The sequence below is a fragment of the Arachis hypogaea genome, chromosome 15 (genome assembly GCF_003086295.3).
Source record: "Arachis hypogaea cultivar Tifrunner chromosome 15, arahy.Tifrunner.gnm2.J5K5, whole genome shotgun sequence".
NCBI lineage: Eukaryota > Viridiplantae > Streptophyta > Magnoliopsida > Fabales > Fabaceae > Arachis > Arachis hypogaea.
In genome coordinates, this window is record NC_092050.1 from 8,806,769 (window position 1) to 8,831,128 (window position 24,360).

General features: G+C 29.6%; 3 protein-coding genes across 4 annotated transcripts; 2 read left to right on the plus strand and 1 right to left on the minus strand.

The window, feature by feature from the left end:
* The first annotated feature begins 292 nt into the window (after window positions 1–292).
* On the plus strand, window positions 293–3,800 carry LOC112748691 (methionine aminopeptidase 1D, chloroplastic/mitochondrial). The gene is made up of 10 exons (XM_025796934.3): window positions 293–532; window positions 607–676; window positions 981–1,206; window positions 1,445–1,606; window positions 1,703–1,744; window positions 2,088–2,159; window positions 2,448–2,527; window positions 2,908–3,005; window positions 3,111–3,158; window positions 3,324–3,800. The coding sequence occupies exons 1-10, from the start codon at window positions 421–423 to the stop codon at window positions 3,467–3,469; spliced, it is 1,056 nt and encodes a 351-aa protein (XP_025652719.1). The 5' UTR covers window positions 293–420; the 3' UTR covers window positions 3,470–3,800.
* A 142-nt stretch (window positions 3,801–3,942) lies between these two features.
* Window positions 3,943–6,802, minus strand: LOC112748690 (patatin-like protein 1). Of its 2 annotated transcripts, XM_025796933.3 has the most exons (7): window positions 6,517–6,802; window positions 5,950–6,137; window positions 5,664–5,853; window positions 5,421–5,585; window positions 5,023–5,322; window positions 4,475–4,647; window positions 3,943–4,160 (listed from the first exon to the last, which is right to left on the minus strand). In XM_025796933.3, the coding sequence occupies exons 1-7, from the start codon at window positions 6,661–6,663 to the stop codon at window positions 4,094–4,096; spliced, it is 1,230 nt and encodes a 409-aa protein (XP_025652718.1). In that variant the 5' UTR covers window positions 6,664–6,802; the 3' UTR covers window positions 3,943–4,093. The 2 variants fall into 2 exon arrangements, with proteins under 2 accessions (XP_025652718.1, XP_072074654.1); XM_072218553.1 differs by having other exon boundaries at window positions 5,421–5,853.
* Window positions 6,803–16,784: 9,982 nt separating this feature from the next.
* Window positions 16,785–20,087, plus strand: LOC112748695 (uncharacterized). Its single transcript, XM_025796937.3, has 6 exons — window positions 16,785–17,406; window positions 17,877–18,109; window positions 18,194–18,452; window positions 18,926–19,105; window positions 19,175–19,330; window positions 19,598–20,087. Exons 1-6 carry the CDS (start codon window positions 17,329–17,331, stop codon window positions 19,763–19,765), a joined length of 1,074 nt encoding a protein of 357 aa, XP_025652722.1. The 5' UTR covers window positions 16,785–17,328; the 3' UTR covers window positions 19,766–20,087.
* The last annotated feature ends 4,273 nt before the right edge of the window (window positions 20,088–24,360 follow it).

A 24,360-nucleotide genomic window follows, 5' to 3' on the forward strand; every position in this document is an offset into this window, starting at 1 on the left:
ACAACAATGAAAATTTAGTGCACAATACAAAATATTTAGTATTTAACAAAAATTTTTAAAGAATTATATATCTAAAATATTGACATTCAACCAATAAAATACGTTCAATAATAAAGTTTGATGTACAATACAAAAATCTTGATGCATGGACAAAAATTTTGGCGGACATCAAATGCAATTAAAATAAAAGATGTAATCAAATAGTATAATTGTGTAATTTATATTATCAACAAAAAATTAAACGAATATATTTTAATGCATATTTGGGCCAGCCCACGGCCTTAGATGGAAAAAGATCCACTACGTGGCCCACATTTTGCTGAAGTCCATTTCAAAATCGCATGCTCGCAGTGGCACCTTAGCAAAGATGAAGGGATAAGGAACTTCGGAAGGAAGAGGAGGAGAAGCCATAAAGAAAAAATGGCGGGCGGCGTGTCAGTGCATCCGAGGTTGATGTCTTCTTTCGTCGGAACTCGTCTCCGACGTTGCTCCTTGCAACAACCCCTTCCTCAACTATTTCGTTACAACCCAGGCACCTTCTTTTTCACTTACCTCTTTTCCCTCCAAATTTATTATCAGCTTCTGTTTTAATTTATTTTCGGACAGGAAGCAAGCATGTTTCCATGCGGTTATCTCGAACATTTTCTGGCATCACCAATCTCTTATTCAATAGAAGGTACACTACTCAATGTTCCCTTTTTACACCAAATTATTGTTTCCGATTTTTGTCAATGTTCTTTTGTTACTACTACTACCATGACCGTGTAGTATTAAGTCATCTAGCTATACTTTAGGAACAAAGGTTTATGGAACTGTGGTTTATGTTCTGCATCTGTAGCACTAAAATTTGTTATAGTCCTTAGACAATAGCATTTGGGAATCAGTGGTAATCTGTTGACAATTTAATATTAAAACTCTTGATTTTTTGGGGGGCGCCTATGCATACCTATTGGTTAAGCTCATGGATGATGGCTTCGCAGAAATGTAGATGAATTGCCAGGCAAGCGCAAACGTCTGAGGCCGGGAAATGTTTCTCCTCGTCGAGAAGTTCCCAAGGATATTCCTAGGCCTCCATATGTAAAGTCTAAAACTCCAGCAGGACTTGTGACTGGCCCTGAAGTGCATGATGAGAACGGGATAGAATGCATGAGAGCTTCTGGAAGGCTTGCTGCACAGGTTCTTCAATATGCTGGCACCTTAGTCAGGGTGAGTTGCTTATGCTTTTTTCGCCGATCAATCACTCGTAGTATGTCCCCTAGATAAAATATTGACTGCTCATTATGAAACTAAATAGCCAATTTATTATTACTCTAGTGATATTGATGAACATTGCAATTCCCTGATCCCTATATGTCCCTTTTGCTTATATAAATACACCGATTGATATGTTTTATTTAGAGGGAAACAAAATCGATTTTATGTTAGTTTTAACTTCTGTTGACAGCCAGGCATAACAACTGATGACATTGACCAAGCTGTTCACCAAATGATAGTTGATAATGGTGCATACCCATCTCCTCTTGGCTATGGTGGTTTTCCAAAGAGTGTCTGCACATCTGTGAATGAATGCATTTGCCATGGAATACCGGATTCCCGTGTGCTTGAGGTCCGTCTGCAAGACCATTCTTTTCCTTTTAAATGAGATCATGCATCCTATGTGAAGAATATTTTGATACATTTATTTGTTTATTTATGTTTGCAGGATGGTGATATAATCAACATTGATGTTACCGTTTATTTAAATGTAAGTAATGTTTGCTGGGGTACTTTTAGTGGGATAGCCATCGAATTTCATTTTCTATGTAATTTGCTTGGTTATTTCTTCTTTGCTGGGCTTCTACCAGCCTATTTGATATAATCGGTATTAATTTTTTTTTCATGAAGTGGTTGTCCGCTATTAGGTATTTGCTGAACATAGATTATTCTGATTCAAAAACTTTTTCCTTGAGTTTTCTAATTCATCTAGTATCTTGTTACTTTTGCATGTTGCATTGATATCATAAAAGTTTCGTATTCTCGTGTTTTTGCAATTCCTATCAGAAAAAGTTGCATCTAGTTTGTTAAGTGTATATATTGATGAGTTGCAGGGCCATCATGGTGACACATCTGCAACTTTCTTTTGTGGAGATGTTGATGATGAGGCAAGAAAACTAGTTCAGGTACCAATTTTGAACATTAGTATCCGTAGATAAATATTTGCTCCTAGCTGTCTACTCTGGAAGTTTTTGTCCAGGTCTTATTTGTACTTTGGGCCTGTTCTGATAACACTAATCATATTTTGCTCAGCTATAGTCACTTTTATTTTTTGTTTTGCTTCTATTAATTTCAGAAGGCTTCAAGATGATACTGTTCTAGAATTCTCTGTTGTGGCTTCGACTTTGTGGAGTGGTGGTTTGTCTTCTCTCCATTTGTTTCATGCTTATGCGGGTTGTTTGATATTGATACAGGTAACTAAAGAATGCTTAGATAAAGCAATATCAATATGCGGTCCGGGTGTGGAGTACAAAAAGATAGGCAAAATAATCCAGTAAGAAACTTCTCTTATTTACTCTGTCATGTGTTGTACATATTTTTCTTGTTCCGGTCTCTCCTTATACGTTGAATTTTTCCTCACCTCCGCTTGAGGAGGATTGAACAATTTTTCTAGCTTGTTGAGGAATAAAACCAAAATGAAGGCAATTTATATTGATTATATTTTAAGGCTTCTATTTGAAGAGTCTTGTTGAGCAATTATACAATTCTCATAGCAGTTGTTCTTGGTCTAAGAAATTGTATAATTCAACTCCATTCATTTTCTCTTCCCTACCCTCGCATCTTCTTACTTCAAAGCAGTTATCTGCTTCTGTTAATATGCTTTGACGGTTCTTGATTGTCCAGTGCTTAATGTTGATATCTATTCTATTTTAGTGATCATGCAGATAAATTCGGTTATGGGGTCGTGAGACAGTTTGTTGGTCATGGAGTTGGAAAAGTTTTTCATGCTGATCCAGTTATTCATCACTATAGTAATTAACTTATAACATTCTACTTCGGTCTTCCATTTGATTTCTTATCTGTCAAAGTTCAATCACTGTTGTGTTTGTATTTTGTAACATATGTATTATCTTCAGGAAACAATGAACGCGGTCGGATGATGCTAAATCAAACCTTTACAATCGGTAAAAAATTTGTTGCTATGACTATAATATGGATTGTTATGAACTCTTATGCTTGTGATTGCTAATTAGTGGAACTGGAAACTTCACATGCTTTTCCTTTTTTCCCATGATCTAAGTTGCAATGATATTTCACTTTAACATTTTTGTACATGACAAATTTTACAGAACCAATGCTAACTATAGGCAGCATCGAGCCTGTTTTGTGGGATGATAACTGGACGGTGGTGACAGAAGATGGAAGTCTTTCGGCGCAGTTTGAACACACCATTCTTGTAACTTCGGATGGGGTCGAGATTATGACTCGATGCTGACGGACACAACAGTTAATATTTGCGGATAGCCAATTGGAGAACCACTATTATTGAAAACTTAAATTGATTTAATCACTTCCAGACTAAAAGGGAGTAGATTCTGGAAGATTAAAAGAACTCTTATAATTTTTGTTGATAGTCTCCCCTGCTTCTTGTATTCTTTCTGCAGGTTAGTTCATCATGGTTTTCCAATTATAGTTGACACATATTCTTTCACAGTTTTTCTCAAAATTTTGGGGAGAAAAATATGGGTTCAGGGTTTGAGATTGTGTATACTTAGTAACCTTATATGCAAGTAAGAAGGAACCGTGTGCTGTATTATCTTTTTCAAGTGTATTGTCATTCTCATATTGGTCGAATTTATTTTATTTAATTTTTATTCTTTTTATATGTATCTACTTATTAAAATTCTTGTGAAAGATATTAATCAGATTAAGAAACCAAAAGGAAAAAAAAAAAAGCAGAAGCCAAAAGAAATGAAAGATACCCTTATGTTTGCTTTTCAAGCTAATAGAGTTATAGAGAGGGATTTTTTTGTTAATTTAATCCCGAGAGGGATTATATGAGTTACTAGGCAAACGAATTTGTTGAACAATGGATTCACTTGCAATCTGGTGATCTTTCTCAGTTCCCTATTTTCATGCGTGTGGAGTTCCTTAATTTTCTTTCGTCCGAGAGTAATTTTGCAAACCTGCAATTATTAATATATATTTAGTAATATGGTATGTGAAGTTTTTGTTGAATCCCATGGTTTCAATAACTAACTTAATATATTAATAAAAATAAATATAGGTAAAAATTCAGGTGCAGTCGACTTCACGTAAAGTTGATAATTGAGAGTCGACTTCACGTAAAGTTGATAATTGAGAGTCGTTGGATGATTTGATTGATTTGACTAAATTTTTATCTATGATTTGACTAAATTTTTATCTAATAATTCTCGGTTATTAACTTCACGTGAAGTCGACTGTACCCGAATTTTTACCGATAAATAAACAAACTCACCTTTTGAGCTCTTGCTGATTACTGCCTTTATTTGGAACAGGTTGGTATCGACCAGTATCTAGATTGACACGTGTAACAGGGTTTGTGAGCAACTCCTTACCCTTTTTGACGAGATTATCCAAATTCTCTTTTGTTGCTTTATCTGCGGAAGCTAATTCCCCATCCAATGTTTCCTGTTACAAAAAATTACAGTGAAAAAATTATTTAATTAGATTAAAAAATGTTTGTAAAAAAGAGATAAACTCACAAGAAATTTTAATTTATTCGGGAATCGGTAGTTATTTATCAGTTAATTTGGTAATAAAAGTTAAAAGAAAGAAGAGAAATAATAACAACACATTTATAGTAAATACTATTTCTCCAGTAAAATCAGTCGCTAAAATTAATCACTATGTATTAGTATATTTTTAATGTATATTCTACACTGATAGCTGATTTTAGTAAGCATATAGTATGGTTGATTACAATTAAATGAACTTTAATTTGACCAAAATAAAAACAATAATTGTCAGTAATGATGAAGACGGGGTACAAAATGCATTACTTACTTGGATTCGGAGGTAATTGTCTTCAGAATGAAGAGCAGTAAAGATGACACAGTTGTGATAATCAACCATGTCAGTGCTTGCTTCACTATAACAATCTATTATGGGAGTTGATCCTGAGTCCAATAACCAATTCAAAATACCCCACTTGGCCACCTTCTTAGCCTCGTATTTGTGCTCATTCCTGTTTGTTCCTGTCCCCAGCGATAGCACTAGAAACCGATCAAAATCCAATGGATTAATCTTCCCTTCACCTGGGTTCCTAAGCAGCTTCTTGCTCACTTCTCTCACTCCAACCAAAGTCTGATGAAAAGTATATACTACTTGATCAATGATCACCAATATTAACAATTAACCAGCAAATATAATTAAGTATATTATGATCATCAGTTAATTACTACCGGATTGTTAGCCGCGACCCCACCATCGATGAGGTTGAATTCTTTGATGATGTTTCCATGTTCATCTTTTTTTGTAAAATAATAAGCTGGCAAAAGAGTTGGAGCAGCCGTAGTGGCTATGCAAATGTCTGAAATTGGAACATCCAACTCTGCCTCTGTTTCCAGCTGCAAAACACATATATTATAGAAAAAATTTCGAGTATTTTTAGAATATCGGTGTTTCAATAGTTTTAATGAATAAACCTGATAAGAGGAGAAGATGGTAGGTTGAAGTTTTTTGATATCAAAAGTTGTAATTGCAACGTTTGTGACTGTTTGGCTTAACATTATTGTGTCCCCTACCGTCTCCTTAACTAGTTTGTGAAGGTACTTTCCATCATACTTGGATCCTAACAAAACCTTAATTGTGTTTATCAACCATGCAAATATTCCACTGCATGCCAAATATAGTATATCATCATAATCTTTACATATATATATTTTTTGGTTAGTAATAAATAATAATGCATAATTTTTGTGAACTAATTACCTAGTTTGTGGGAAAATCTTTGGAGAATGTTCAAGGTAAAATGGTACTATATCTTTAGCAGCAAATAAAGGGCGATTTGTGGCCTTTGGATTTGGAGCTGCTAACATGGAAGCAACAAGACCACCTGTACTTGTTCCTGCTATTATATCAAAGTAATCTGCAATTCTTGCACCTTCACCATCTAGCTCCTATATATATCAATATTCATTTTCATGAAAAACAAAATACACATTAATTAGGCATATAATATTGTACTAATTATATCCTAAGTTGTTTCTATTAGACATATATAACTATTTATGTCTCTTTAAATTTTGAAAAAAAAATTATGATATAGTATAAAAAATTTTATGATAAAAAATTTAGAATTTAGTCCTTTGTTAATTCTAAACAAAAATTTTAACATTAGATAAATGAAAAGAGAAAAAAAAATTTATGCAAATTATAAACCTAAATTAAAACTCTTCTTTTCAGAAGAAAATACTAAAAATATACTTATTTAAATTTTGCTTCTTAAATAAATTTAAACTTTTTGGAAAAGTGGTTTTTGTAATAATTATTACGCACTTGGAGTTGGGACTCAAGGAAATCAAGAATAACACCGGGAATGATTCCTCTGATGCCTCCACCGTCAATGCTAAGAACTGTTATAAGATTTCCATATTTTGGTGGAAGGTTTTCCGACGAAGATAATAATGTTGGGTGGTTTTCCATTGCTATAAGCAAACGAATTCAGATGGATAAGCAAAAAATTTAACGTTGAGTATGGAGTATAGAATTAATCTCATCTAGCCATCTACCAAGACTAATATATAAATGCTGGTATAACAGTGATAAGAAAAAAAAAATTATTGTACATGCAACTTTTTTTTATATTATCATGCAATTTATTAAGGAAAAAATTTATACTTTCGTGGGGGTGGGTATATTGAAAGTTGAAACTGATTAATTATTATTATATCATATATATACTATATACTTGATGAACAACTTATTTTATATTGTACTTAATTTGTATAGAAAAATGAACTAGAATGAATATATTATTTTTCTATATTATGTATAGACACACACTTGATCTGTAATACATATTAGTTTATTTTTATTCATTCATTTATTTTGTAATACCACCCAAAATAATGACAAATCAATAACTTCAACATTCTTTTTTCCCTCATGACCTTTTTTTATCATGTTGTAATTTGTTTAAATTTCAAATAAATTTGATAATGATGTGAAGAGGATATATCATATTATTTATTTTTCTCTGTATGTGTAACGAACATTATTACTTACTTCTTTGGATCTTATTATCTATTTGATTCAGCGTAACAAAAAGTATGACGCAAAAAAAATTAATTATTATATATTTATTTGTATTTACAAATATTATTTATATATTTTAATATATATCTTTTATATTCTAATATCAATTACATGTAAATACTAAAAATTAATTATTTGTATAAATTATATGTTAAAATATAAAAATATATATTAAAAATAAATTATATTATATATATATATATATATATATATATATATATATATTATTTTAATAAATATTTTATATTAATAAATACTTTTTTTAACATAAATAATTGATTGTTTTAAATATTTATTCTAAGGAGATCGTTGTTGAATGGTGTACTAATTCTTTTTTCTATTATTTATATTCAAAGTAATCCAGCAATAACGAAGAATAAGGAACTATATGTATGTATGAGTCTGCAGTTAGACTTCGTCTTTCACTAAACACACGCTACATCCAACATATTATTATTGGGATTCATGTTGCTTATTATTTGGTTTATTAAATAATAAATAAAATTTTATATGCAACTAAAATATTTAACCAAGTCTAATCAAATTGTCATAACTGCTTTTTAAATCACGCGTCTTCTCTTTTTTCGTTTTCTTTTTTTTTTTTTCTTTTCTTTCTTCTTCTCTATTTCTCTCTCCTTCTTCTTCTCCTCTTCTTTTTTTTTTCTATTTCTTTCTCCTTTTTCTTCTCTTTTTCTTCTTCTTCTCACCAATATTTTAGTTGCTGTTTTTTTTCCTCCTTTTTTTTCTCTTTTTTCTTTTGTTATCGTGTCAACTACCATCGTTACTATCTTTTCCTCCTCTTTTTTTTTTATTTGATTTCTTCTTTTTATTTGCTTTCTTCGGCTTCCTTCTCTATCATTATCATCATCGTTGTCGTTATCGTCATCTTTTTTATCGTTATTATTGTTATTGTTAATTTTTGTCATATTAATTCAAAATTAATTTGGATGTATTTTTGTTCATGATTCAGTCTTGTTTGTGTGCTTATTTTTTAACTGAGTTTGCGTATCGCAATCATTAATTAATTTCGGTATAAAAACTAAAAAATTTATGTGTATTTATTAAGAAATTTCAGTGTATTTTTATTCTAATAAATTCTGTATAATTCAAAACGCTTCTTCTTCTTCTTCTTCTTCTTTTAAGTTTCTTCTTATTTTACTCTCTTAACAAGAATAAAAATAAAAGAGTAAAGTATCGTTTTTGTCCCCAATATTTGGGGTAAGTCCTATTTGTGTCCCTAACATTTAAATCGTCCTATTTGTATCATTAACGTTTATAAAAGTGATTTAATGTTATCCTACTATCAATTATACTAACAAATCAGATTATATTTTTCAATTATTCTCACTTGGATGTATTCATTCTCAATTAGGTCTCACTTGGATGTGGTCGATTTTAATATTAGGCCCACTATTTATGTTTAGATTCAATTATGTCCCTAAAAAAGTGAATTATGTAAATGTTGTAGGAATTAGTTTCAACATTTGATGAGCTATTTTTCGAAGTAGATTATCGATTCTATCCCAGACATTTGTATTCTAACTTCAAGAAGAGATTTTTAAAACTCAAATTAAAGCGCTCATTGATGTGTAATTGATGGCAGGATAACATTGAATCACTTTTACAAACGTTAGGGATACAAATAGGACGATTTAAACGTTAAGGACACAAATAAGATTTACCCCAAACGTTGGGGACAAAAACGATACTTTACTCAAAATAAAAAAACAAACAAAAAAGAAGAAGAAACACATAATACTGTAAAATTACTACAAAGAGGATAAACCTACATTCATTCAACTAAAAGAAAGAAATAAATAAGAAAAAATACAGCATTAAAGAAGACATTTTTGTACTTTTGTAGAAAAGTTTCGGTATAAAAACTAAGAAATTTATGTGTATTTGTTAATAAATTTCAGTATATTTTTATTCTAATAAGTTCTACATAATTCAAAATTCTTTCTCTTCCTCCTCCTCATCTTTCTGCTGTCGCTTCTTCTTCTTTTTTATCATCATCTTCTTTTTTTTCTTATTCTTTTTTTCTTTTTGTCTTACCTTCTCAAATTTCTTCTTATTTTACTCCCTTAACAAGAATAAAAATCAAAAAATCAAAAAACAAAAAAACACATAATGTTACAAAATTACTAGGAAGATGATGAACCTACATTCATTCAACTAAAAGAAAGAAAGAAATAAGGAAAAAATGTAACATTAAAAAAGAAATTTTTGTACTTTTGTAGCAAAGTTTCGGTATAAAAATTAAGAAATTTATGTGTATTTATTAAAAAATTTGGTGTATTTTTATTCTGATAAATTTTGTATAATTCAAAATTTTTCTTCTTCCTCCTCATATTCTGTTGCTTCTTCTTTGTCTTTTTCTTCTTCTTATGAAAAAAATTCTTCTTGTTTTACTCTTTTAAGATGAATAAAATAAGAAAGAAGAAAAATCAATGCTGCAAAATTATTAAGAAGAAATGGAAGAAAAAAAATATAACAAACAATAAAAGTGTTAAAGAATCGAAATAATAAAGACGTAATATCTTATAATAAATATTCAGAGATATGTTAAATAATGCTAATTGATCCTAATTGATTCTAATTATATTCTAACAAAAAGAATGACGGTTGAGAACGCGTAAAAAAAAAGAATGCGATGAAGAAAAAGGAAGAAGAACGCAAAAAAAAGAAAGAAACGCGAAGAAAAAAAATAATATATTTATGTTAATAAAATGTGTATGTACATACACTGCGTTTAATGAAAATAATTTTTATTAAATTTAAATTAATTTAATTAAATTTAATTGTTAACAAAAGTTAAATGTGTAATATAACTGTTAAATAATTAGTCGTAGTTGGTGGATTATATATTTTTTTCATTGATCTTACTTTGTATATATCTGCAGTATGTTCCCTTAATTTATAATATCTTTATCTTCTATAAACTTGCACGTACGTCTAACTCTATGTTACTGAGATTGCGTACTTTAATTTAATATATAAAAATTAATAGCAGCCACCTCGGGGTTTAATTTCTATCCTTTGCCTTTTGTTTATCTTGAAACGTTTCTAGCTATGTTGACTGGAAACTTATCGTCAGTTTTTATTATTATATTCTTTATATATTTCGACATACATGAATATCAAGATAACATAAAGGTATCTTTTACTGTGTCTAAATTTTACACATAAAATTTAAAAATAATAGGATGAATTCTATCAGTTTTTATTTTTATTTTTAGATAATTTAGACAAAAAAAAAAATCACAACCACCAAAAAATGTTCTGAACATAAAAGTGGTACAAATTGTTGCAGCTAAAAGTGTAAAATCATGTCTGATTTCATAGTTTAATTATATCACTACATACATGTGTAGTATGTAGGGCTTATGTTTTCTAAATATAGCAATGGTGGCCCTGCAGTGAAAAAATGATAACTGACAAACTGGTTTCGAATTAATGAGTTTTAATTATAATAATTCAACGTGTAAAGGGAAGTCAATGGTCAGTAAGTATAATTTTAAAGAACAAGACAATTAAATCTCTGTGTTATTATCATTTTCGCATCTTTTTTAAAATATGACCTCTAAGTAGTTTATATGTGTAAAACAAAAAAACATCCTTCATCCATTAAGTTTACTTAGCTTTTAAGGTTGAGTTAGATATATTTAATCTTAAATTCTTGATTCTAATATAAACATATCCTCATTGTTAAGACATTAATAAAAAAATATAAATACATTTGTCATTAAAAATCAATTTTTACCCTATTGTTGTTGGTTAGGAAAGTGATGAGGGAAAGTGAAATTTTTAAAATTTTAAATAAAAATATATGTGTCATGTTTAAGTTTTGCGCCCCAACTTTCCGATAAAACTCTAATACATGTATTTTATGAATTATCGTGTGTTAATCATATTTTTCTAAAATTTGTGTTGTTATTAAATAAACAGCGAAGATATTCACCAAGCCTAAGTCTCTGTCTCTGGAAATGAATAGCAACAAAAGACAGCCATAGTTATTACATGTCATTAATTGTTAGAATTTAATGTTAAACCCTGTATGGCTGTATTCACTCTTAATTAACCCCTCGATGCTGTCTTATCCTGGTGAGATGTTCCTTAAACCAAGGTAATCTATAAAACGGGACTGTAGAAAGGTGAAAATTCTGGTACAGTCAACTTTACGTGAAGTTGATATTTATGAGCCGTTAGATGAAAATTTAGTCAAAATCAGTCAAATTATTTAATGGCTCTCAAATAGCAATTTCACATTAAGTCGATTTCACCTGAATTTTCACCGTATGAAAAAAACGCTGATGTGATGTGATGCCCTCTCGAATAATATTATTAATAATAATTAATAAAGTATATTTTATTACAATAATAAAAATAAAATGAGTTTTTTATTTGGTCATGGAATAAAATGAGTTCAAAATAAAAACTTCTTAGCCTTTGTTGTAGCCCACAAGCTTGTGTGGGTACTTAATAATTGGGCTCCAAAAGTCCAATAAGAATTAGGCTTGGCCTTTCTTTTGGATCAGGGCTTCACTTTCAAGATTTTAGTGACATTGATACAAGTTTATAATTTTGGATCTACTGCCTAGAGCTCACCTCGCTAGCATAGCTTGGTCACTGTTATATATATATATATATATATATATATATATATATATATATATATGTGTATTACATAAAGAAATGGAACATAACTAATTAACATTAAAAAAAAAAAATTAAATTGGCGGATTCAGGTACTTGAGGAATGGATCAGACAGAAAAAAAGATACCATCAATACAGAGCTATTTTAGGCATACAAGCTTGCAGCGATCCCATCTGAATCCACTTTCGCCGGAGTAGAGTCGTCAGTCTGGGCATCAATAATATCGAAGCTATAACAGCGTAAGTCGCTTCCAGCAACCTTGAAACAGTGAAACGGAGTAGCGCTTCACAGAGACATACCTTTCATTAGCATCGAAGCAGTAGGGCGATCTCCGTCTTCCATCATCGCCGGAACGTAGGCGCAAACTTGGTCACCGTCAATAGTCAAATTGCAACAATGACAACCTCTTCCATCTCTCAAGACTGTTAGCTTTGGAAAATTAGCTTCTTCTAGTTCAGTGTGCTAGATAAGAAAAGAATGTTGAGAGGGAGAGGTAGTTTGAATTTAGGATAGTTTGGTCGGGCGGGTTTGGGGCTCGGGTCTTTTCAGTGTGCGAGTTGAGTGTCCGACCTTCACCATATTCAAGAAATTTTTTTTTGGATCTACTGTGTTGAGAAAATACTTAAAATAAGTTAATATTCAATTTATTGTTTGGATTTATACGCCTGTCTCAATTTAATTTTTAAAGTTTTAATTGTTTTTATTTAATTTCTAAACTTTATAGACATGTCTCATGTTGGTATTTGAAACGATTTTTAGTACACCGTTAACGGAGCATTAACATATATAAACAATTTGCTACGTTGAAACTTATAAAATGATGCGGTTTTAGTTTTGATATTTAAATAGTTTAAAAATGATGTTATATTACTTATTTTGTTAGGTAAAATTTCAATAAACACCGTTTACAATGTTGTTTTAGGATTATTTGAGTACTAAAATCAAAATAATATCATTTTATAGAGTCTAGCATGACATCCGACTATTCACAGTAGTATTTTGTTAACGTTTATACATTAAAAATTATTTTAAAGACTAATATAAATTATATTTATAAAATTTGAGAATTAAATAAAGATAACTGAAACTTTAAAGATTAAATTAAATTTCGTATGCAAATTCAAAAATTAAATTGAGTATTATGAGCTTTAAAAATAGCAACCAATTTGTGCAAACTATTACTATTAGTCTATTTACGCGATCATCGTTATAACTAATTTAACCAAACCTTCTCTAAATCTATTTAATGAATACTAGTTTCCTGTGGCATTTACAACGTTGACACTATCTCTTGTAAGTTCTAAATGTATTGTCAACGATCCCATTATTGAATTCGCGTATGACCACGTATCATGTCCTTGTCTAGCATGCAATATATATACACACATATATATATAAAATGCGGCTTATGCTTTGAATGTTCAGCCACATTTTATTTGTTCTAAAGTGTAGACCAATTACTTTTGAATGTGACATTCTGCAATATCTATCTATATGCTTGTTGGAGGAAACTTTCTCCAAAGTCCTAATCCAATTTCATTTCATTATGTATATTCATAAAACTAAAAGTTTAGGGGTAAGCAATTTTGTTAAATTTTGCCAGCATGTAACCAGCAAAGAAAAGTGAGCCATTGGATGAAATCTCACACCAATCTCACACCATTAAGACCATCATTAATGACTATTTGATGACTACAAATCACAAAAATTGCTGCCCCTAACATTCCCCTTCATAAAAATGTTGAAAAACAAAAATTTTCAGCTCAAAACTGCCAAATATTTTTAATTTTAGTTTTATTTATATCAATATAATATATTCACAATGATACACGTCACGCGCATACATATATAATTGACATTAATTGCATTAATAAGATATATAGGGTAAAAAACGTAAATAAGTCAAGGGAGTTCAGAAATTACGCAAATTCGCCAAATTAAAAATTGCTTCACGAATGAGCCAAAGTACTTCTCTATGCAATTCGAACCAACTTAGTTCGATTTGCACTTGTATATAATTCGAACCGCGAATTGTTTAGCGAAATTAAGATTCGAACCAGCTTGGTTCGAACTAAAAACATACATAATTCGAACTAGATGAGTTCGAATTATATAGGAGGAAGCTTCTCAAAGTAATTCGAATCAGGTTAGTTCGAATTACACACAGCACGCGTTTTCAAGTAATTCGAATTTGACGGTTAAAAAATTAATAATTTATTAAAAAAAATTTATTAAAAATATTAATAATTTAAAAATTAAAAAATATATATATATATATATATTATTTCATAAGTTAAAAAAAATTAACAAAATATTTAATTACGAGACTTCTTTAAAATATTTGTGATCTATCAATTCGAATTTCATACAATACTCTTTTGTCCATTTTTAATAGCTCATGAATATTTTTTAATAAATTTATTTAAATTATACTACAAAAAATATTTTATCCTATGCAAAATAATTTTTAAAAAATGGCTTAAAAAATGTTATGAGTACTATAAAAATTTGTAATGTTCTAATAACTTAGGTAAATACATGCATGTACTCAAATTTTAAATAAAATACTCTACATAGTCAATAATAATTTAGAAATGAAAGAAAATATTTTATTCCATACAAAACAATTAAAAAATATATTTTATGAGAATAAAATATATTTTATAACATCTTTTAAGCCATTTTTTAAAAAAAATGGCTTAAAATGGCTTAAAAGATGTTATGAAATATTTTGTATTAGAATAAAATATATCTTTTAAGCTATTTTCATAACATCTTTTAAGCCATTTTTTAAAAAAATGACTTAAAAAATGGCATAAAATTATTTTGTATTAGAATAAAATATATTTTTTAAAAAAAATAGTTTAAAAGATGTTATGAAATATATTTTATTCTCGTAATATCTTTTAAGCTATTTTTTTTAAAAAATGGCTTAAAAGATGTTATGAAATATTTTGTATTAGAATAAAATATATCTTTTAAGCCATTTTCATAACATCTTTTAAAAGAATGGCTTAAAAGATATTATGAAATATATTTTATTCTCACAAAATATATTTTTTAATTATTTTGTATGGAATAAAATATTTTCTTTCATTTTTAAATTATGATTGACTATATAGAGTATTTTATTTAAAATTTGAGTACATGCATGTATTTACCTAAGTTATTAGAACATTACAAATTTTTTATAGTACTCATAACATTTTTTAAGCCATTCTTTTTAAATTATTTTGCATAGGATAAAATATTTTTGTAGTATAATTTAAATAAATTTATTAAAAAATATTCATGAGCTATTAAAAATGGACAAAAGAGTACTGTATGGAATTCGAATTGATAGATCACAAATATTTTAAAGAAGTCTCGTAATTAAATATTTTGTTAGCTTTTTTTTATGTATGAAATAAAATATATATTTTTTAATTTTTAAATTATTAATTTTTTTAATAGATTTTTTAATAAAATTTTTTAATAAATTATTAATTTTTTAACAGTCAAATTCAAATTACTTGAAAACGCGTACTGTGTGTAATTCGAACTAACCTGGTTCGAATTACTTTGGGAAGCTTCCTCCTATATAATTCGAACTCATCTAGTTCGAATTATGTATGTTTTTAGTTCGAACCAAGCTGGTTCGAATTACTCTTAATTTCGCTAAACAATTCGAGCTGATTCGGTTCGAATTATATACAAGTGCAAATCGAACTAAGCTGGTTAGAATTGCATAGAGAAGTACTTTGGCTCATTCGTGAAGCAATTTTTAATTTGGCAGATTTGTGTAATTTCTGAGCTCCCTTGGCTTATTTACGTTTTTTACCCTAACATATATCATATAATAGCCATGAATAATTTTTTTTTTATCAAAGATAAGAAACACTTATTCTTTTTTTGTGTTATAATTTTTCAATTGATTAGTTTATATTCTTAATTTTTATACTTTGTATTCCAACTCTTGTCAAGTATCAATCAGTTTAGCATTTTTTTTGTATTATTTAAAATTTTGTTTCATAAATTTTTATATTTTATATTTTATTTTTTGTTTTATAACAGTTAATATATAAAAATATAAGTTATATAATAAAATTTGTAAAAATATCATTAATTTAATATCTATAATTTTACACACATAATATCTATAATTTCACATAAATAATATCCATAATTTTATTTATATAAGGTCTATAATTAACAAATTTTTATAATTAATATTATCTATTTTTAAAATATATATGTTTTAAATTATCTTACATGTATATTAATGGATCATAATTTTAAATTTATTTTAATATTTTTTATTTGATATTCATATATATGATTATTTATTGATTTTAATTTATTTAGTTAATAATTTATATTTAAAAATTTATTTCATGATTTTTTTTTATATTTTATTTTTATTTTTTTAATTTATAATATATAATCTATACGTAAAAATATAGTTTTATAATAGAAATTGTTAAAATATTTTTATTTTAACATTTATAATTTGATACGGATAACATCCATAATTAACAAATTGTAATTTTTTATTTATTATTTAATTTTTTATTTTGTAGGTCATAAACCAATAATTTTTTTATGTTTATGATTTTCATCAATAAATTAAGATTAATTGAATTTGAGATTTTGATTTTTTTTATATATATAAAATATGTGCTGTGATGATTTAAAAACTTTTTAGGATTAATTATATAAGGATTAAAGACTTTTGTAAAAGATAGTTACAGAAGAAAATTAATTGTATCAATTAATTAAGAAGAGTAATTTATATTCTCTTATAAATAAAAATATTATTAAATATATATTTTTATTTAGTATTTGTAATTTCTTAGTTGCGTACCATTACTCGGAGACGAATCCCTTATTTCTTGTTTGACTCGTTAATCCTTAGTCATTTCTGATTTTTTCTTTCTTTTTTTTTTTTTTTCTTTTATTGGTAATTAATTCAAATTGAACTTTGTTTAATGAATATTACTTAGAACAACAACATGATGGTTATTGATGATGAAACCAAAGTGAAGAAAGAAACGAATTCCAAAGTTTGCTCCTTTTTTTCCTCTCTCTCTCTCTCTCTCTCTCTCTCTCCGGTCTTTTTAGCTTGGTGGGTCTTCACGTTCACTTTCTCTCTCCATTTAATTGCATTACTCCACCGCCGTTACACGCGGCAATTTTGTTTCCATTTTTAAAACTTAAAACAACACTAACAATAATAACACTCGTATCATCATTTTGCTTAGTAATAATAATCTGAGAGAGAGAGAGAGCGCAGCATAGGGAAAAGAGTACCTTGGTGGTGGTTGTTGTTGGTGTTGGATTGTAGCTGTGTTGGTACTTGGCGGTGAGGATTGGATTAAGATTGGGATTGGATTGGGGTTTGGCTTGAGGGCCTTGAATGCCAAAGCTGAACCCTTTCACTCTTCTCTCTTCTTCAGCTACAGAAATGGTAGAAGACGTGTGTTTCTTCCACAAGGTACAATCTTCACTAATTCCACCTTCTATTTTTACTCTCACTAACAATGTGCTGCTCTTTTTCTTTGCTATTTAACTTCGAATCTTTATGCTTAAATTTGGGTGCTTTTTCGACTCCATGAACTTGGGGAAGAGATAGTGAAAGCGGGTTCCTTTTTCAGTTCGGGGAAGAATTAAGTCATACTTTTATTGGATTAAAGTTGAATCCTTTGCGTGTTTCTATCTGAATATTGTGGGCTTCCTAATTCTTCATTATGTATGTTTATATAGGAAGTTTGTATATATTCTGCTGAAGCCTTTGAAATCTGGATATTTAGTACTAGATTCAGTTCCGATTTGATAATCTCCAATGTTTATATTTTTTCTTATTCTGGGATTTGGAGAGTGGGGATTGGGGATTGGGAAAGGGAAGGTTCCACCGTTTTACCTATTTGATGCCCTTACTAGGAGTGGAACTTGTCCCCATTGCAGGACATTCTTGTTATAAAGCCTCCAATGAAATCACCAACGCTATTAAGGATGGCAGTCTTGGTGTTTTCCATGGTTTGTGGCATTTTTATCTTCTCGGTATGTCTAAAGCAGATAAGCTCCCAAGCAAGGACCAACTTTGTGGAGTTCAATGTCGTTGAGAAGCCTTATCAGAGCAGAATGAGGCTAATCAACATTTCGTACTTACATTATCCCAAACCTGTATCATTTAACAGGTAATAGGAACTTTCTGTTAAACTGTTAAATCGTTGTCAGTTGATTTTTGAGTATGGTTTATTAATCACCTAGTTCGTTTCCAGGAATGAGTGTTCTCATAATCCTGTACTATTCTTTGCCATATTGTCGAATCAGAGATCAGGCAGCGGGTGGTTTGAGACCCTTTTGAATAGTCACATTAATGTAAGCTCAAATGGGGAAATCTTTTCTGCTAAAGAGAGAAGGCAAAATGCTTCTTCTATTATAAAGACGTTGGATAGACTTTACAATTTAGACTGGTTCAATAGTGCTTCCAAGAATGAATGTTCTGCTGCAACCGGCTTAAAGTGGATGCTTAATCAGGTACATGTTTGTTCCCAAAATAGTCACACATTGATTGTTGTTAATGTTGGTCAATGGCTTATGGAATTTCTGGCTTGTTTGCTGAACCAACTGTTATAAGACTTTGCTTCAATTTTGTGCTGTCGTGTAAACTGTGAGGTTCTTAGATATATTGGCCTGGAAGATTCTATATACTTCTCACGAAACATTTCAATAGTCACTCATTACTGCCGCCTGGATTCTGTTCTGACATGACATATCAATCATTAAATATATTCTGCATCATTGACTAATTGGCTGCAAACTAAATTACAAGCAAGAATTGCGTTCTTATTATATATGATCTAACAAGAAGAAAAAATTACACCTTACTGTAGTCCTGCAATAGGCTTAGGCTGCACTGTAATTTATCACCCTTTCTTTTATTTTGGAATTTGGATGAGGAGGACTTGAGTTAAACCATTGACGGCATGACACGTTCTGGTTCTGTGCAGGGAGTAATGGAGCACCATAAGGAAGTAGTGGAATACTTCAATAGAAGAAGTGTTTCGGTCATATTTCTTTTCCGGAGAAACTTACTACGAAGGATGGTATCGATGCATGCCAATTCATATGACCGTTATGCTAAGCTTTTGAATGGAACTCATAAATCTCATGTACACTCTCCAGAAGAGGTATCTCCTTCCTTTCCCATGATTTCTGTTACATAAATGAAATGACACTCATATCCGCATTTATTTTAGGCTGATATTCTTTCAAAGTACAAGCCTACCATAAACTCTACATCATTGCTGGATGACTTAAAGGACATGGAGAAGAGAGCCACAAACGCTTTAGAATACTTCAACAGCACTCGGCATATGATATTGTACTATGAGGATCTCATGAGAAATCGCACTGTAAGGATCTCACCACAAACTCCTAATACTTTTGCTTATCAAAACTGTAAATTAATTTATCGCTGTTACTAGAATTGAGTTTAGCTGCAAATGTGTCAAATATAAACATGAAGAATATGAACTTTTTGTACCACATTGTTTTAACAAGTTCTCAGAGTCTTCCTGGTCTCTATGTTAAGGGTAAAGTTAGAGAGTAACTGTCTTATTCCTTCTTCGATATTACTTTACAATGCCTTACATAGGATTTACTGGTTCTGTTTCTAGCAGAAGCTAAAAGATGTGCAAGAGTTTCTAGGATTGCCGCCGATGGAGTTATCGAGCCGTCAGGTTAAGATACACAAGGGGCCATTGTCAGACCACATTAAAAACTGGGATGAGGTTAACAAGACACTGCGAGGAACCGCATACGAGAGTTTCCTCGAAGCTGACTACTAGTGGTAATCTCCTCTAACTGCTCCAAAGGTGTAAATACCAACTTCACTGATCTTTTTGCCCCCAAGAAAAATCCTGTTCTAGAGTTTTGATTTTGGCTTAGAACACTCCACTGTGTTCTGTTGCCTTCTGTGTCACTACCTCCTGATCAAGTCAACACTGTTGATTGTTCATAACCCCGTTGCTGAGTGAAAAATGTATATGCCATTACCACTTAATTATTTTAACTAAACAAGAGCATTTGCTTTTACTCAATATCAGCTTTTATGAGCTTTGCTTTCTCACTTTTGGGCTAATAGTGAAAATAATCTTTAAATGATCATTTGTGCATCAATTTATCATTGAATCCTACGCTTCAAATTAATCCTGATACAACCATGAATCAAATTGATTTTTTCTCAGTTAGAAGATGATAGATGGCTTAATTATTTTGTGACACATTATTTAACATACGGAAAGATCAAGATCAATTTGACGCACATAATTTTTATGAGATTACTTTGACTATTAATCCAATATTAATTGCTATAATAGAACTTAGCACACGATCAAACATAAGAGATTATAATATATAAAGAAAGCTATCAAAATTGATTGACAATTGATTCGATAACTAGTTGAATCGAATTTTATCAGGTTATGATGAATTCTAATAAAATGAACCATAAATTTAAGATATTTTTATTCAACAGTTTAAGAGGGTAAAAAATTATAATAAACAGCATAGTCCATTAAGCCAAATTTTTATTTATTGGTCTATAAAAATTTGGTATATAATTAGTTCAACCTGATTAACTTCTGGATTTAAATAAGCCGAACTAATCTGTTTGACTGCCGTAGAAACTATGCATATGAAAACAACATGGAAGTGAGTTTAGAAGCACTTCAATTCATTAAACTCAGTGCACATAAACAGAAAATGGTGCCTAATACAATACAATTCCACCAAATAGAGTAAGAGTTTAGAGTTTACAGTTAAATTTAAATTTTAAAATTTTGTATACAATTAAACAAATTTTCTTTTAAAAAATTATTTAATACTCTCAATTTTCTAAATTACAACACCTTTTTTAAAAATTATTTCAAGTATTAATTTATTGAGTTTTTAAAGTTTTTCGAAAGCAACTAACAAAAACCTCAATGGTTTTGGGACCATTTAATCCATACTCGCGTGGTTATTTTTTTTTTTTAAGAAAATGTGTCACGTACAAATAAATTATGTAAAGCAAGGCCCAATTCATAAAAAACATATTACTTAACAACCTCCATCATCTGATTTTATTTTATGGGCCAAGGAAACGAAAATCATGTCATTAATATTTTAACTTTAATCAAGTTAGATTGCTTTAGTAGTTAGCTTATTAGTCCGCTTAAGCAAGTGTCGAAAGTTTGAATCTCATCTTGTGCATACAACAATTCATTGGCCAAAGACAAATTCTTAAATAAAATTCAGATTTGCGACAGATTAGTCCTTAGTTTACCGAGTTAGAAGATACCGTGATAAACAAAAAAGAAGATATTTTAACTTTGTAATAATCTCTTTTAAAAGAGAGAAAAATAAAACCTACATTTACTTCCTTTTAATGTCGACTTGGTTTGTGCACATTCTGAAAAAAAAGTTCAAAAGATCCTAATTTCACATGTTAATTTACTATATAAGCCACCTCATATCTATACGTGTGGATATTTTTTGGTATCTATACTTTTGTTATTATAAAATCATTGACAATTCATTGAGAAATGCTTTTGGTTTAAAACAAAGAATGAAAACATTTATGAAACTATTTACATGACTGATAAAGTTAATTAGACTTTGTGCTAAGACAGTAAAACTAAAAGTGCATATTGACGTATTTTCAGTATAATGAGTGGTGTAATTTTTAACATCATTTAAAATAAAATTTGTTTTTTTTTTTTGTCGTCATTTTTTAAAAATACTTGATAAAGATCGACTAGGTGTCTTGAGGTACGATAGGTACGCGATCAATGGCCCTTTCCACCACAATGGAAACACTTATCCTCTGTTGATTTATTTTGCCCATTATTTATTTCTTTATCCCACTTCTGATGAGATCCTTTCTTGTGAACATAATTCTTCTTCCTTTCATAATTTTTCTTAATACTAAAACCTTGCCATTTACCTCTTCGGAGGTAATAGTTTGCCGCATTTGCTTCAAGAAATGGGGCGACACCAGTTGGGCCGCTTCATGATTTTTCAAAAGCAACTTATTATTGCGTTCAGCAACAAGAAGACAAGAAATTACCTCATAATATTTTTTAAATTATTTTTCTTGATACTGCTGCTGCAGGAGCACATTCAAGGCATGGAAGGTCGAGAAAGTTTTCTCTAATATGTTATTATCAGTTATCTTTTCCCCCACATAATTTCATTCGTGAGATGATTTGAAACATTGTTGAATTATATTCATTTATGGATTTAAAATTCTGTAGACGCAAGTGCGTCCATTCATATCGGGCTTGAGAAAGTATCATCGTCTTTTGATGATTATACCTTTCTTCAAGGTCTTTCTACAGATCTGCAAGATCTTTTAATGTGAAATATTCATTTTTCAATCCTTCGTCAAGATGACAGTGAAGGAATATCATGGCTTCGACTTTATCCTTCTGGGATACATTATTTTCAGCTTTAATGGTATCTCAAAAATCCATTAAATCAAGATGTATTTCAGCATCTAGTATCCATGATAAATAGTTGTTTCCAGATATATCAAGAGCATTAAATTCAAGATGAGAGAGTTTCGACATAATAAAAATTTAGAGTAAACACCCAATCCGGTCCTTGTCCATTTTCACGAAGGACAAAGCGATCCCTGTCCAAAAAAAAGGGACACTTCAACCCTAAACCTTTTTATTTTGGGACAATATGATCCCTTTATTAAAAAATCCGTTAAATAATAACAAAAATTAGTTTTGTGAGGGTTTTATTTATATTTTGTAGGGTTTTAAACCTCCACAAACTATTAATAAGTTTGTTTTTAAAAAATTCCTTCACCAATTGTGGTTAAGTAAAGAAAAACCATTGATAAAAATGATGCCGCAAAAGAAAAGTAATTGTAGTACAAATAATTTTTAGAGATAAAAAATAACATCGAATAAGAAATGAAAGAAGAGACCTTTAATATTGATAATATTGGTATTGGTGATGATGACCGTAGAGGAGATAATGATGATGATAAAGCAATAAAAATAATAGAGGTAGGAGTGATAATAATGAGGATGAGAAAAGTAGTGGTAGTATTTGGTTAAATTGTTGAAAAGAATTTTGTGGAGGTTTAAAACCCCCACAAAATACAAATAAAATCCCCACAAAACTAATTTTTGTTATTATTTAATGGATTTTTTAACAGAATGATCATATTGTCCCAAAATAAAAAAAGTTGATGGTCGAATTATCCCTTTTCTTGGATTGGGATCGCTTTGTCCTTCGTGAAAATGGAAAAGGACCGCGTTAGGTGTTTACTCTGAAAATTTATTACCTGAGTCTTCCTAAAATTTGATCAGAGTCTTGTGCTGATAACGTGTTGTAAAATAAATAAAAAATATATAATAAATATCAAATAAATAAGTATAAATAGAAGACTCTAGTATTAATATTCGCCAATATAATTATCTCACTATAATAGAAGTAATTTATATATATACTAGTATATTGCCACTTAGAAACCCACGGAAAGAAATAGAAAAAGGAGAAAATTTTATATCGTAGAGAAAGAGAAGAGAATATTTGTTATTGTTATTGATGTATATTGCCTGAGAATTTATCCTCTATTTATATATGCAAAAATTTTTTGTTTTTAACTCTCATTAAATTTATTCTCTCTAATAGATATCTACGTTGATCCTTATCACAACACATTTAATATTTTAATCTATACTCGCATGGTTAATTTGTTTTTTTTATTAAAGAAAATGTGTCACGTACAAATAAATTATGTAAAGCAAATTAAATTAATATAACGTCTTTTTAGCCTCGCAATTAGTGTAAGTTTATGAAAAAAACTATGAACATCAAGGAAAAAAACGGTGTAGGTAAAAAAAAAAGAAAGAAAACAAGAAAGCCATTATGTGCTTTCATATGCTAAACACCGGCCCAATTCATAAAAAAATTACTACTTTAACAACCTCCATCATCTGATTTTATTTTATGGGCCAAGGAAACCAAAATAATGTCATTAATATTTTAACTTTAATCAAGTTGGATTGGTATAGTAATTAGCTTATTAGTCCGCTTAAGTAAATGTCGGGAGTTTGAATCCCATTTTATGCATGCAACAACCTATTGACCAGCGACAAACCTTTAAATAAAGTTCAAATTTGCGACAGATTAGTACTTAGTTTACTGGATTAGAAGATACCATAGAAAAAAAAAGATATTTTAACTTTGTTATAATCTCTTTTAAAAGAGAGAGAAATAAAACCTACATATACCTCTCCTCTTAATATCGACTTGGTTTGTGCACATTCTGAAAAAAAATTCAAAAGATACTAATTCCACATGTTAATTTACTGTACAAGCCACCTCATATCTATATGTGTGGATATTTTTTGGTATCTATAGCTTAGACTTTTTCTTATTA